General features: G+C 38.5%; 1 protein-coding gene and 1 long non-coding RNA gene across 2 annotated transcripts; both read left to right on the top strand.

Moving 5' to 3' along the window:
• Positions 1–2,693: 2,693 nt before the first annotated feature.
• Positions 2,694–4,486, top strand: LOC122985398. The gene is made up of 2 exons (XR_006404103.1): positions 2,694–3,208; positions 3,486–4,486. It is a non-coding gene; the product is annotated as an uncharacterized LOC122985398 (long non-coding RNA).
• Positions 4,487–5,823: 1,337 nt separating this feature from the next.
• On the top strand, positions 5,824–13,817 carry LOC122985343 (protein ALP1-like). Its single transcript, XM_044355922.1, has 3 exons — positions 5,824–6,796; positions 11,509–11,626; positions 12,549–13,817. Exons 1-3 carry the CDS (start codon positions 6,018–6,020, stop codon positions 12,993–12,995), a joined length of 1,344 nt encoding a protein of 447 aa, XP_044211857.1. The 5' UTR covers positions 5,824–6,017; the 3' UTR covers positions 12,996–13,817.
• The last annotated feature ends 1,629 nt before the right edge of the window (positions 13,818–15,446 follow it).

Raw genomic sequence — 15,446 nt, 5'->3', positions numbered from 1 at the left:
GTGCTATTTTGCTCTTTTGTCTTCTAACTTCACCCAAAAGAAGATTTAGTAATAAGTTCTTGGGTGTTGTAAATTGTAATTAATTGCTTAATAGTCACAGTCACTGATAAGTCATCAAGTCTGCAGTTATAAATGATTATATGTCATTAATAAAGGGTTAAAGTTTCACATTTTCTAAGTCATCAGGTCTGCAGATTTATTTAATGAGTCATTAATGAAAATAATTAAAGTATGCAATCATAAATGTTAATAAATTGTTGGAGGTGTCTTCCTAAAGAATAACATGGTGGTATTGAAAGGAAGCACTTTTCAGAACCTGGCAACCCCAAAATTATGCTTATTAAGGACTTATTAATGAACAAAGCTACAAACCCTTAATTAAGCCATTAATTAATGCTTAATGCATTAATTTTTGCTATACTCATTAAACAGTGTTGTGTTTCCAGCAGGTGGAGCTGTTTCTACTGTCAGTTTACTGTAATGAGAGCAGGTCAGTGATCTGTCAGAGCTTCAATGCTCTCATTCATAAAAATCACAAAGATTAACTTTATAGCTGTCACAGTTAAATAATGATTATTATTTTTTATTTGGAATATATTATATATAGGAATAACATCCAAAGAAGTGTTACCTTTGTGATGTCCCTCTGGCTTTGCCATGGCCCGTAGGTTTGTGTCTTGCCCCGGGCTGCTCTGTGTTTGTGTTTTTCCCTTCAGGTCCAGGTAGGCGGAGAATCAATTAGTGTGATTTGCCAAACCATCCAGAATGCATTTAGGATCAGCCATCCCCATTCCTTCCTCTCTCACTCCATTGTTGGCTCTCCCCCTGACACCACATGTTTTGTTGAACTTTTCTTCAGTTTACACGCTACAACACTATACATTCACACATCCACTCACCAACACTACTGACCTAATGACTGACCACTTCACACGTTAGATTAATATTTTGTTGTAATTTCTTTAAGAATAAATATGATTGATTGATTTTTGAGTACAACCGTTGTATTGTTGTTGTTTTTTTGTCATGGCCTATGAGCCGGGTCATAACACCTTTCATTCATTAATTACACATTTTATTTAATATGATTTCTTAAGACTACACTGTAAAATATAACTTCTTGTTTCAAGTCAACAAATACAAAAAGTTCTTCTAACACCTCCAAAAGTTATCTTGACTAAATGTTGCACGTTGAATAAACACTTGTTGTTGTTTGGTGGATTCTTAATTGATTTGATTTATTGAACAGGTTAGTGTGCAGTATTAAGCATAAATGATGCACTGCACCGGAGTTAGCTTGAAGCTAATTTGCATCCATAGTCCATTATTATTTATTGAACTGGTCAGGTAGTTTGATATTGTGAATCTAATTCAGGCTCATTTTGGTTTTCATTTACATTTCCTTCATTTTAAAGAGTCTATTTTTCATTTGACACTAAGAACTTGGAGCTTTGGTTGCTGCTTTTGCGCTGTAGAGTCAGTACAAAGACAACACGCAAAGCTGCGGAAACGTCTTAACTGTCACAGGAAGAGAGACAGAAGTCAACCAGAGGATTCAACTGTAGCCCAGTACAGAAAACTGTTAGCAGAGGATGACCTTTATAAAGTCAGTTTGGAAAAGTCCAGATTTAGATGAGGTGCCAAAAGGATGCTCAGTTTATTTGGCTCCACATGAGCAAACATTTTCTCTGATGACACTGAACAACAGCAGACTGAGATCCAAGATAAGTGACAGTCACCTCCATGATGTACTTCAAATCTCCACTACTAAGAGTCACACCAGACCTGACGTTCTTCAGTCCAGCATCACTGTTACCATTAGAGGTGATATTTACTGCTGAGTGAAATCCTACAGATTCAAGCGTTCTACACAGTGTGTTTATCAAGATTTAAAACAACTTAACAACCTTAGTAACCAAGACCTTCAGAATGGACGTCAGCAAGGTACAAAAAAGATGTCACAAACAAAGCATTCAGAGCAGGTTGAAGCGACTTTCAGGGAGAAATTTTACATACGTTTACTTCAAGTTTTGGAACTTTGACCATGTTTAACAAAGATATACAACAACATAACAGTACATAATATGAAAAAGCATGATATGTCCCCTTTAACTTGAGTCTAAATTTTGACCAAATATGGTGATGATCTGTTCTGCTTGTTATTCAGTGAACTATTGTCGTGATGTCCTTGTTGTGATGGTCAGGTTATTGCATTGTCAGACTGCCAAGTTAATGTTAGCATGCTTAACACACCTTACATCCAGTAACTAGGCCTTGCATGTAACTAACCTCTTCCTAATCTGGCACCTTTAGCCTACGCCAATTGGCCTTAAACAGAGAACCACACAGTTAAGAGGTTTGAGACCTAGCTTTGCACGCTTTGCTTCAGACAGCACATGTGGTTCAGGACACTACATGGTCTGGCCTTTAGTCTCTTTGGTTCTCTTTGTCGGCCATATTGTCTGCATGCTTTGTACTCAGTCACCAGGTGACTTCAGCCATCTTGCTATTGTCATTAATCATTAATCATTGCTGATAGCCAAACTTGTAGCCAAGGCCCAACAAAATGGTGCCCCGTGTGAGGCATAGTATTGTTGGCCATTATTCATAACTGTGCAACATTAATTTCAGCATAATTTTGGCCAGTACCAAAATTTTGGAATTTCATACTTTTAGACTATTCAAAAGCCCAACAATTATACACACTAAAAATATTTACATGGACATCTGGCATGTGAGTCTTGTATTAGGGTTGGTTAAGATTTCAAGGCTATCCTTTAAGTGAGGTTCAGGTTACACACATTTTTAAAATGTGCTTAAAAAACAGGTCTCATCATGCATGTAAATACTAATTTAAGACATAATCTGCTCCCAAATTTGGAACACAAATTAAAAGTTTATAAAATAACTGAGTATCATAGACTTCCTACTCATCTCTCTTTCAGTTTCTGTCCATGTAGTTTATTTGATAGTCATTATGTATTTTGTTTGTGTTCTTCTAAACTAAGAAAGCTTCTACAATAAGTCCAGATCCTCACAAATATCAAATGGGGTTTGGTATGATCAAGTGGATGATTATGTCCTTAGGCAGTTAAAAAAGAGAAACCTAATCTGTAAACGTATCACTTCAGTTATCTGAGCTAAACATTGGTAACAAGACAGGACAAACTAGAACTCCCTTATCATTATATGGAAGTACAAATTTAGGGTAATAATTTTAATAAATAATCTTGTACTCTTATCTTGGCATAAGATGTTAAAACAGTGAAACATGAAACACCACATTGCTGAACTAATACTAATGTAATAATAATGGAATTATGGCCCAGCGGGTCTTTGCATGTAAAAATCTGCAATGGTATTATGTTTTCTTTTTCATCAGTAGCCTTTTTATAAACTTGATGATTTGTAGAATAACAATCACATATTCCCTTTTTAGGATGAGTTGGAGGCAACCTAGGAGGGAGCAATGGCTCTGGTGGCAGTGGTCAATGAAGAGGAGGTGCCAGCAGGAGTCCCTTCGAAACTCACCACGTGTCAGTCGTCCTTGAGGATCAGGTTATAATGTCTCACAGATCTTGAACAGATTCACTGGTGATTTTGTTGGACTGATCTATGCTCTCCATATGAGAGCTATCCTGAGAAGCTAAGTGGCCTCTTTGAGTTCATCCATGTTGTCCTCCTCTAATCCTCATGATGGGAGAAAGCAGCTCAAACCCAAGTTACAGGCCCCGAGAAATGAGCTTGAGTAAAGTTGTCAGCAGGTTTTGTTGTTGAAAGTCAGCAATGTCTAAAAATTATTGTTTGGCTTGCATTCCAAAAACTGTTTTAGTTCTGATTTTTGTGTGTTTAAACAGGTACTGTGCAAGTCAAGTGATTTAATAGTTTTTACTACAATGCGTGTTTGCATTGTTTCTGTGGTGTCTTCACACTTTCTGCATTACCACATGAAAATAGCATTTATTTGTACATTGTGCATTTGTACATGTACATTAACATTTATACATTTATAAGTATATTTTGTTTTGTTTATTTTTTATGTGTCTTTATTTTCATAGTTTTCACAACATAAAAATGTCGGGAAAACTGAGATTTTATTAATCAGCTTCATGGTATAAAATTATGAACATTGTTACTCCAGTACACAAGGTATCAAAATATTAAATTGAACAAAATTTCAGGTTAAGGAGTGAAAACTGTCTTATGCACAATCATTATTTTATGTCAATTTGATTGACTTACATCAGAAGCTGCAAATACTGTTAATGTGAGGGTGAAGTCTACTGAACTTTTAAGTTTCAACTTTGAAGGGGTGTTTTTTTCTAAAAAAAAAAACTTCATTAATAGGTTAAAGAGAAAAAAAAGTAAGTGGACTACCAAACTCTCTTTCAAGAACTGTGAACATTGAAATGTTTTAAATTGAAATGTTATGTGTTCAGTTATGAGTGTTCAGCACTCAACTAAATAAATTGTTTAAGTAGTGTCAGACGTGTGTTTATATTGTGTTAATCCAACTTAAAAGGTTTAAGGCAATTGGTTACCTCAAATGAACTGAGTAGGTACAAAGTTGTCACAACTAGAATATAATAATTTACTTTAGTGGAAGATAACTGAGTAAAGGAAACTTAAGTGGTAAGTTTTGTGTAAAGAAGATCCGTTTAAGTTAGTCTTACTAAATTCAGATAAATTCTATTAACACATTTTTAATAAGTTTGGAGAAATGCTTTAAAATACTTCTTTGTTTTAGGTTCAATGAACTCAGTGGAATTGGTACCATTACCTTTATTTACCAAAGTTACCTTAACAATAAATACTTTAGTTACTTGTATGCAAATGAGAGAATTTTTCATGCTTAAATTGTTTGAGTTAATAAACTTAAATGGTTCGAAGTAATTGGTTTCCTCAAACAGTTTGAGTTGAACTAACTCACCAGGTTTTACTGTGTAAACACAATCCGATAACAATTGACAACATTGCTTAATTTATGACAAATTTATATCCGTAATATTACTCAAAATTCTTAGTTACTGACCTTTGACTAGACTTCACAGCAAGTTGGAAGATTGCCCCACCTGAGTCTATGGCATCACACGTGTGTTGCTTTCCCAGCCTAGTGACGGATATAGTACCTGTAAAGATGATGTCCTGCCCAGGCACATGCACAGATAGACCCCACGTGGTGCTCGAGCACCTGCCCTTTTGACCTCTGACTAGATAAGTGGCCTTTTACAAGTGATTTTTTTCTACTTCCTCTTCTAATTTTGTATTTTAGTTTTTAAATTTGGCCCATGGCATCAAGTACCAATTAAAAGCCTATTTTAATGCCTGACAACTGCATTTTAGTTCTAATTCAGCAAGACTTCATGAGCCCCTGCCCCTCCCTTTTCAACTTCCACTGTCAGAGCCATCACACGTCTCCCTGACCTGCCTTCATTGGTGACAGCCAGGTAACAACAGTGTTGGCTTTAAGTGTTGTGTGTCACTGTTGTGAAGCTGCCATTAAACCTCAAAGAAGAAGAAGTTGTAAAGTTTGTTTACTTTATCATAAATAATGATATGCGCAAAATTTGGCAGGAATAGTGAGACTTAATTGACACATGAAGACATCTTTACAGTATTCAAAAACATGATTGCGTTAGTGGCAGAGGGGGCAGGAGCCCAAGGGAAGAGATAGTTATTACCCATTTGTGAATAGGACATACAGGTTTAAATCAAACACAATGCAACAGGTATGATGAAGAAAGAAGGGAGCTAATATCAGTACTAAATGGTGAAAAACACAATATTACGTTGGGGAATATGCTAGGAAGTCAGCAATCTTCTAATTAATTACTTAAGAGTGACTGGAATAATAGAGAGAATGTATTTTTTTCTGCCAATATACTGTTTCACACTAAACTCCAGTAAGTGGCGGTAAAGCGCTTATAAGCTGGTTTGTCAACCGCCATTAAAACTCAAAGAAGAAGAAGACGAAGAATACGAAGACGAAGAAGAAGTTTGTTTACCGCCAGTTCAAAATGGAGCCGAACACGGAGGATAATCCATCCCTGACTGCTGCGCTACTTTGCTCCATTTTAAGCCTGAATGTACCTCCGGCGTTTGGTAACCAGATGTTCGAGCTGTATCAGCTCCAGACGGCGCTCCTGAGGCGGAGGAGGGTGCGGGAGATGATGGAGAGGGACCGGCGGCGGCGGCAGTATCTGCGGAGGAGGAGAGCCTTCCTGCTGTCCTCCATCGCCGGTATTCTGAGTCTCATCACCTCCACCAATAGACCCATCTGGGTCCGGAACCGAAGCCCTGGACAGAACTTCTGGTCAACGGCGGAATTGTTTGACGATGAGGAGTGGAAAGCGCAGTTTCGCGTGTCCCGGACGACCTTCGACTACCTGGTCGAACTGATCGGCCCGATTATTAAACGCCGCAGGACGAACTACCGCGTTCCCATCGAGCCGCGCCGCAGACTGGCCATCACCCTGTGGTGGTACGCCCGGGCCGAGGAGTACCGCTCTATCGCCAACATGTTCGGTGTGGGAATAGCGACAGTGTGTATAATTGTGCGTCAGGTCACTTCGGCCATAGTGGACCGTCTGTATCACCGCTTCGTGTCGCTTCCGAGCGGACAGCGACTGGACGACACCATGAGAGCCTTCCAGCAGCGCTGCTACCCGCTGTGTGCCGGGGCCATAGGCGGGACTCACATCCCCATCGCACCTCCGAGGGACAACCCGGACCACTACATCAACAAGAGAGGCTGGCACTCCGTCATCCTGCAGGCTGTGGTCGACCACAACGTCTGGTAAGAAGACTTAAGACTTTTTTGTCAATACATCCGTAAACGAGAGCGCAGGAGCGAGAACATTTAGTTTCTCTGGGGCCCATGGTGGCATATTCCACATTTAAATGATACGTTCACAATTTTTCAAGTGTGTCTTAAAACAACAGTCGGGTTGTAAAGAGGGTTCCCTCGCTGTTATTATTCCTCCTGTTTATACTGGCTATTAAAAGATCCCCTTCAAATGCACTTTCAGTGTAAGTGATGGGGGCCAAAATCCACAGTGTGTCCACACAGTCATTTAGTGCAAAAATGCATTTAAAAGTTGATGTGAAGCTTATATGAGGCTTCAGCGGTCTGAGTTAGTCATATCAAGTGGATATCTGACACATTTACAGTCTTTTTAGCATCAAATTCCCTCTTTGTGTTTCCTCGGACAGTGTTTCCCTGTTGAGCTGTGGTGGAAGTATAGTAACAAAAAGTGGGATTTTGGCACTAAAAAGACTGTAATGTTGAAAGATATCTACTTGATTTGACTCATTTGGACGACTGAAGCTTCATATTAGCTTCAGAAAAACTATTAAATAGATGAATGCACAGAAGGAGGACTGTGGATTTTGTCCCACATCACTTACATTGTAAGTGCATTATGAAGGGATCCTCTAATGGTCAGTATGAACAGAAGGAATGACAACAGCAAGAGAAACGTGTCATTGTTCATTTGGGCACCTGACTGTTGTTTTAAGACAGACATGAAAAAGTGTGAACCCGTCCTTTTAAAGGTGCTGCAGGCAACTTTTATAAAAAAAAATCTCTTTTTGTTAAATCTGCTGAAATTCTCTTCATATCCTGACAGATATCTATGAGCCAAGTATTCTGTGAAAAAAAAATCTCCATTTGCGAAAATCTACCAGTCCGAATGAAAAGAACCAATCACAGCCAGGTGGAGTGGCTAATCAATGTCAATCACTCGCTCCTCATAGCCCCCCCCGCCCCCCCCCCCCCCCCCCCCCCCCCCCCCCGCCATCCAAGCTCAAGATCATCGCTGCAACTCCGGGAGAAAGTTTCAGTAGACAGAGGTGGACAAACAACCAACGGTGACGAAGAAACTTCCCATTCCTCTGTTGCCAACAAATGTGTTTACTGCCAAAAAGGGTAAACAGAAAAGGACAGAGGAGGAAAAGCAAGCACAAATGAAGGAATTTGATCGAGCAATAGTGATAAAACTAGAGTAAACTGAGTACTGGATGGAGAGAGATACTAGACCTAAAAGGACTTAAAACCGATGGGGAGCTAGCCACGTTTTTGTCGGACAGGTAAATTGCCTCTGCTCATTTTTGATTTTACTGAGTTGTTGTGAAAATTCTCAGTGTAACTACGTAGGATGCACAGTACCTTTTATGTTAGTCAGGGAAACGTTGTAGCCTAGCTTGTCTAATCAGTGCTAACGCTACTAGCTATTTAGCATCGTTTATTTAGCATTTAGCAAGATTCAGTTACAAACCTTTATGGCATATTTCATTAATACAAAACGTACATTCGTGTTGGAACAGTACTAAAGACAAAAATATGACAGTAACAAATCAGTAATAGTACCCCTGATTTTTATAATGTGTGTCAGGAACCTGCTGTGACAATATTGTTATGAGATTTGTAATGACGTCTTTATTTATAACTCAATATTTGTAGCTGACGGCCGTACGGACAGTCCAGGGTTCTGTGCTCAATACTGTACTTACAGCGCCAGGGGAAATGAGACAACAGACATCCGATCCGTTGTCACCATCGACAAGAGAGAGATGCAGAGGAGCTCTGTTGTTGTGGAGAAGGAAGGGTTCATGAGGAGTTTTCAGAAGCTCTGCAAGGGGACGACACTGTCTGAAGTGTGCACAGACGCACAGTTACAGATATCAGCTCTCTTCAGTAAGTTCATGTTATTTGGCATTACTCTGTGGCCTTAGTGCTTATTCTGCACAGCGCTCCTACAGTCCTTATTTATGCTTGCATTATTAAATATAGGCATTTACAAGCTTTTGCATTTAATTTGATTATTTAAATTCTGTATGAATATGTTTTTATGTTGTGTTTCTGTGCAGATCCAGACAGCTTGATATGAGACATGGATCCAAAAACCATGGCAAAAAGATACACGCAGCAAGTGTGGTGATTGGAATGAAATTTTAAAAAGTCAAGCAAAGACAACAACTACGTTTACTGAAAACAAGGACTTCTCCTGAATAGTTATGTTCTATGTTTAGGCTGGTCAGTGAAGGGGTTGTGCCTTCCTCCTGAGGTGGAATAAAGACAACTGCAACAATTTCTGGTATTGCTGCAAGATGACGTAAACTACAATGACTTCTTTGTGAGTATTAGAGTTTAATATTGTGTGTTTGTGAAGTATTACAGACCTAACTATATATACTAGGCTTGCTGATTGTATTTCTGGGCCATCATATTTTTTGCAAGAAGGTTTTGCTTGTATTGGGAGGAAGGGGTTTCATTATTTAACAATCTTCATACATGGAATATCTATATATTTTATCGTTATTTAACAATTCTTCCCCATACAAAGTCAGACATGCACAGATAAGTGTCTAGTTGTTGCTTGTACAAAACAGAGACTTCACTCATGGTGTGCTCTAATGTTTATTCCATGACTCGCTTTAGAAATCGAACATTTTTGTATTGAGGAGAACATTAAATCATGTATAGAAAAAATATTATGTGTGGATTTTCTTTATACAGTTTTTAACAAGTTGGAAAAATTCATGTTTGTGATGTTCTGCTTTAAGACATGTGGATTGACCTCCTGTATTATGTTACAGGAGAGCACGAATGGTCCCTTGGAGGAGGATGAAGACAGGAAGTGGATCGAGAAGGGTTCAGTGGCTCATTTAGCTCTGTCAAATGAAATTGACGTCAATGAGCGCTGGCTGAAGGAGGTCCGCAAGTACCTTCACTGTGGTTTGTGTCCACTGTTTATTCTTCCTGCTGTCAGACTTTCTTATTTGCCCTTTCTTTGTATAGAGCTGCTGTACTTAAAATACTGCTTGTTATCCTGAATTTTCAGGTCAACTGCTGAGCTGGAGTCATTCCATAACCACATCCTCATGTATGCCAGCCAACGCATTTCCTTCAGCCCTCCAGTCTGTGAAGACTAGACCACAACCATCATGTCCACAGACCAGCCAAGAGAAGACCTGATGGCTCCGTAGAGTAAGTTTAAGTAAAAAAAATATATATTTTAACATTGCAATTATGTGGTGGATGAATACAGATCAAACTTATCTGATTTCTAATTGTTCTTTTCTTTCCAAAGGTTTGTCAAATGAAGACCATGTGAAGTGTCTACTATCAGCAACAATTCATACTTCTCATTTGCCACCTGTTGGTTATTTATTTGTATTGTTATTTAACATTCTTTGTATGTATTACCTGTTCACAGGAAAAATAAATTCTTTCAACACAGGTAAATTGTCATCATTCATGTAATCTTATGTTCTTAAAGAAAGGATGTTGATATGTTCATACCATTATTCAAAACGATCTTTATACTAGTATAAATTTGTCAAACTGTAAAGGTGTAGTTTTTGTTTTCCCAAATTCAATTAGAAACAATCTACTGTAGTAAACACACTTTTTTTGTCTAATCAATATAAGGAGGAGGAGATAATATAAAGTAAGAAAAATAAATAACATTAGAATAAACAATATAACATAAATAAATAAGGTTTTGGAGGAATATAGTTATAAAAAAACAAACCTATTTACATTACTACAGTATAATACTTGTGCAATAATCAACTATTTACAATTGCAAAGGGATAAGTTACACTCTCCTTGGTATGAAACCCCTTTACTGTCCATGAGGATTTAGATAACGACTACCAGACACAGCAGCTTGGTATGACGACTCTGTGACCAGGACCCAGAGTCCCATACTGTCTGGTGTCCTGCCCTGCATCCAGAAGGTCCGCTACTGTTCGGATGTTATTCCACATCCTCCTGGCAAGGCGTAAGACTCCCACCTGCAAGATGTAGGCCTGCATGTGAGGCAGCGTTGAGATTCAATTGTCAGGCTGTTGGTTGCGGCACTTTCTCACCATGAATGTCGGTATTTCTCGGCATCTTTGGCACACACACACACACGCTGAGAGGGTTGCCTCGAGACAGGAGGTACAGCACCAAGGGGGGTGACACCTGGCTGATGACCTTGAATATCAGGATGGGGTCACGTGTCAGACATTGCTCCCCAACATCTGGCGCACCTGCTGCAAATTCAGATGTTGAATTTGCTCCTAGTAATAAAAAAAATATTACATGAAAATGAATTCTTTGCTGAGACTGATGATATCCACAATTGTAAAAAAAAAAAAACAAAAAAAAAAAAAAACAGTAAATGTGACGTTAGATGCAGTGGGTATTGTTTGGAAATGTACAAATACTGTAAATCAGAATCATCTCTATTGGTATGTTTACATATACAAGGAATTTGACTCCAGTTTAGTGGCTCTCAATGTATCTACACAGAAGAACAACACAAAAATCTTCAGGAATATACACAAGGAACGACTATATACAGGTGGAACTGTAAAAAAAAAGCCTGTATTATGGTTAAAAAGATAATCTAAGGGATCTATATCAATCAGTGCTTCTAGTTTTATTATTAGTATCTTCACAATGTGGTATTTTTACTTTTACATCAATAAAAATCTCAAAACTTCTACTTTTTACAGTTTCACTGATGTGTACGCTGGCTGGCCTGGAAGTACCTGCAGTGCCACAGTGCTGTCCAGCTCTGACTTGTACCTGAAAGCAGAGGACCGCCCAGATGGTTACCTGTTCCCCAGAGAGGTGAGTGTACAGGGCCTTAAAAGTCCCCTCTAAGTCCATCTCCTGGCCTGGATATACATTAAAAATATCTATAGGGGTAGGCAATATCAAGATGGAACATTTTCTGGAAATTCAGTTAAACACTTTATAGATGGTGATGATAATAATAACAATATAAAAACAAAGAATAAAAGTGCTAAACGAACAACATAAAAAGCCAGCCTGACAATTAATTAAAACAGAATAAAACTAGCATCAAGTAAAGGGAAAACAGTGTGATAAAAGTACATTTTAAGCTTTGATTTAAAAGAAGCCACTGACTCGGCCTGCCTTATTTCCTTGGCAGATGTTCTAGAGCCTCAGGGCTCTTATTTCAAAACTTTGTCTCCTTTAGTCTTCGGCCAAGAGTCTGGAACAGATAGAAGGCCCCTGCCGAGGATCTCAAAGTGTGAGCAGGGTCATACAGGAATAAAAAGATTTTTGTGCCTTGAGAGTAATTAAAGGAACTTTGAAATCAGTTCAGTGGAAGCCAGTGTAACACCGGGATGATGTGTTCAAACCTGTTTCCTCTGGTTAAAAGCCTGGCAGCTGAGTTCTGTACTGTCTGTAGCCAGTCTACGGTTTTTCTATTTAGGCACGTAAAAAAGTCTGTTGCAGTAATCCAGAAGTGATGAGATAAAAGTATGTAAAATTTCTGTATTTTTAAAACTTGAAATAGGTCAAATTCTGGCAATGTTCCTATGTTCCTTAGTTGATAAAAGCATGTTTGTACAAGTTCTGTTATGTGCTGCTCAAAGTTAAAGTTAAAAGTTTCTTTGTCTTTTGTTTTTAGTTGAGTTCAATTGAAGGAAATTCAATTGAATTCAGATAAAACAACCAAATGAAAATATTTTTGTCTAATCCACTGAATCAAACAGAATTAAAACTGATGTCTTTTTTTCAGAAGTCAATCCTGTTCGACGGGGTGGAGATCCCCGTCCATCTCATCGGCGACACGTCGTTCCCCTTGAAGCCGTGGCTGATGAAAGGATACAGCCAGGAGCACCAGCTGTCTCTGGAGCAGCGTCGTTTCACCTACACGCTCACCTCCGCTCACTCGGTGGTCGACACGGCTTTCACTCAGCTGAAAGGACGATGGCGGTGCCTGCTGAAAAAGACCGACATCGACATCTCGATGATGCCGAGAGTCGTCGCCGCGTGCTGCGTTTTACACAACATCTGTGAACATCAGGACGACTGTTTCCTTCCTGAGTGGAACGCTGAGATTGCGCCTCCTGCTAATCATTTAATACAGCCTGACACAGAACCGTATGATGGAGACGCGTACTGCACTGCTGAGGTCATCAGAGACACAGTTACTTATAACCTGTTGACTATACTGGACTACTGAACCCAAAGACTACTCAACCAAAGATTAAGTTTTTAAAACTTCGTTAAAGCCTGCAGAGGAGAGGTGACAGCAGCTCAGTAAAGATCCAGATAAATACTCATTATTCCAACAGCGTTGAGGTTTGTCTGTAGAGATGTATAAGTAAAACAGAGTTGTGAGGTGTGAGGAGGTATTTGAGGCGCACTTGGTTCGAGCCATAAAAGTCTCCTACATTTTTTTCAAATGACTCACAGTTCTTGTTCTTTTACAGTTTATATCAACATGAAACTCTCCTGGATGAATTATCAAAGAAAAGATGGACAACTATGTTAGAAAATATCTGGTTCTTTGATAAAAAAAAAAAAAAAGTCAGAGCTACAAGCCTGTGGACGTAAAAACCGAAGGGGAGAAGTCAACTACGACTCCCAAGGTGCATTTCAGCAAGAAACATCCAATCACAGAGCTTAAAATTCAGGATCAATTTTGAATAAATTCAGTGACCATGGTGATGTGTTTTCCTTGCAAATTCAACAATGAAGCGTTTTGAATTCATACCTCCGACTGACCTCTTCTCCATAGCAACAGCAGCTGAGGTTCATGGGTATTGTAGTATTTAGAGCCTTCCACCAAACTGACAGAAGAAGCCTGATTTCTCAGAAAGTAATATTTGTAAATGTAAATAATTAAAACAGATGCTCAGAACAGAAACATGTATGATGGTTACAATACCCAGGAGAGTCCTGAGTTTGTTAAGAAACATTTGAAATGATATAACAGAATGTGTAAAAACACAGCTCCTCACACTTCACCTCTCTAACTCTGGAATAAAGAGCTTTAACTTGAGTGTCATGGAAAACAAGATTTGTCTGTTGTTTGTTTAAATGTTGTTTTTTCTCTAATGGAACTGTACTGTTCGTAGACAGTCACATCACCGATATTTCCATCAACAGTCAATCTGTTGATTTTTTTTTTCTGATTTATCGTTTAACTTTGCAAACGCTCCCGCTTAAGCCACAGAAGACTTTACACAAGTTAACTCAAATTCATGTGTAAAATAGGTGGAGAGGCTGTTTAATATCCCACTAATTGTTTCAGATTTAACATTTAAAGAGTTTTAAAGTCAGGTTAGTAGTTAAAAATCTAAAACATTATGCTTCATTCAATCAAGATGAAAATATGTAGTTGTAAGAATGTTACAAAAATTCATGTGTGAAACAGAAAATTAGTCAATTTAATTGATTTAGTGCTGCAAATGATGATTCTATTAATTATCAGTCTGTTTTCTCGATTAATCGATTAATTGTTTGGTCCATAAAATGGTCTTAAATACCCAGTTAAGATATTCAAATGTCTTGTTTTGTCTGACAAATAATCCGTAACCCAAACATATTCTGTTATTGTTATTTATAGTCACATTTACGAGGCTGGAACAAGAGAATGTTTCTTAATTACTGCTATTTTTACTTCAAAGACAGGTTCACAATTTTTCAAGTGTGTCTTAAAACAACAGTCAGGTGTCCATATGAACAGTGAAAGAGGTTTTCCTTGCTGTAATGATTCCTCTTGTTCATACTGGATATTAAAAGATCCCCTTTAAATGTGCTTTCAATGCAAGTGATGGAGGCTAAAATCCACAATGTGTCCACACAGTCATTTAGTTCAAAAATGCATTTAAAAGTCTCTGTGAAGCTTATATGAAGTTTTAGCGGTCTGAGTTAGTCATATCAAGTGGATATCTGACACATTTAATCTTTTTAGCATCAAATTCCCTCTTTGTGTTTCCCTGTTGAGCTGCGGTGGAAGTATAGTAACAAAAAGAGGAACTCTGGCACTAAAAAGACTGTAACGTTGAAAGATATATACTTGATTTGACTCATTTGGACGCTGAAGTTTCATATTAGGTTCAGATAAACTTTTAAATAAATTTTTGTACAAAAGGAGGACTGTGGATGTCCCCCATCACTTCCATTGTAAGGTCATTATGAAGGGATCTTCTAATGGTCCGTATGAACAGGAGGAATGATTACAGCAAGAAAAACATGTTTCAATGTACATGTTGGCACCTGACGGTTGTTTTGTGACAGACTGGAAAAATTGTGATCCGTCCTTAAAGTTAAAGGTCTCAATACTTCTTCCACTGCTGGACATGTGCGTAGTTTTAAGTAAGTTGGCAGTGTTCCTCGGTTTCATAAAGGTTCAGAAAAGGAAGCTGTAAGTTACGTGTTTACAGGGCTGACTTTACGACGGGGCGCAGCCGAAAACTGGATTTAAAACTTAAAAAGTTTGACAAAGCTGTGTCAACAACGATATTTAAAGAAGGTTTAAAGCTTCTTCGGATGGTTGTCCTGCTAAACTACCGTGATAATTGAAAACAAAAACAACCGGAAGTAGTAGTATTTGGACTGACGGTCGACCCACCCATTCATGCTCAACTACGCAGGTTTAGTGGGCTGGGGTAAGATACGCCGTTTT

This window comes from Thunnus albacares, chromosome 7 (assembly GCF_914725855.1).
Source record: "Thunnus albacares chromosome 7, fThuAlb1.1, whole genome shotgun sequence".
Classification (NCBI taxonomy): Eukaryota; Metazoa; Chordata; class Actinopteri; order Scombriformes; family Scombridae; genus Thunnus; species Thunnus albacares.
This window is presented reverse-complemented; position numbering and strand designations above follow the sequence as displayed.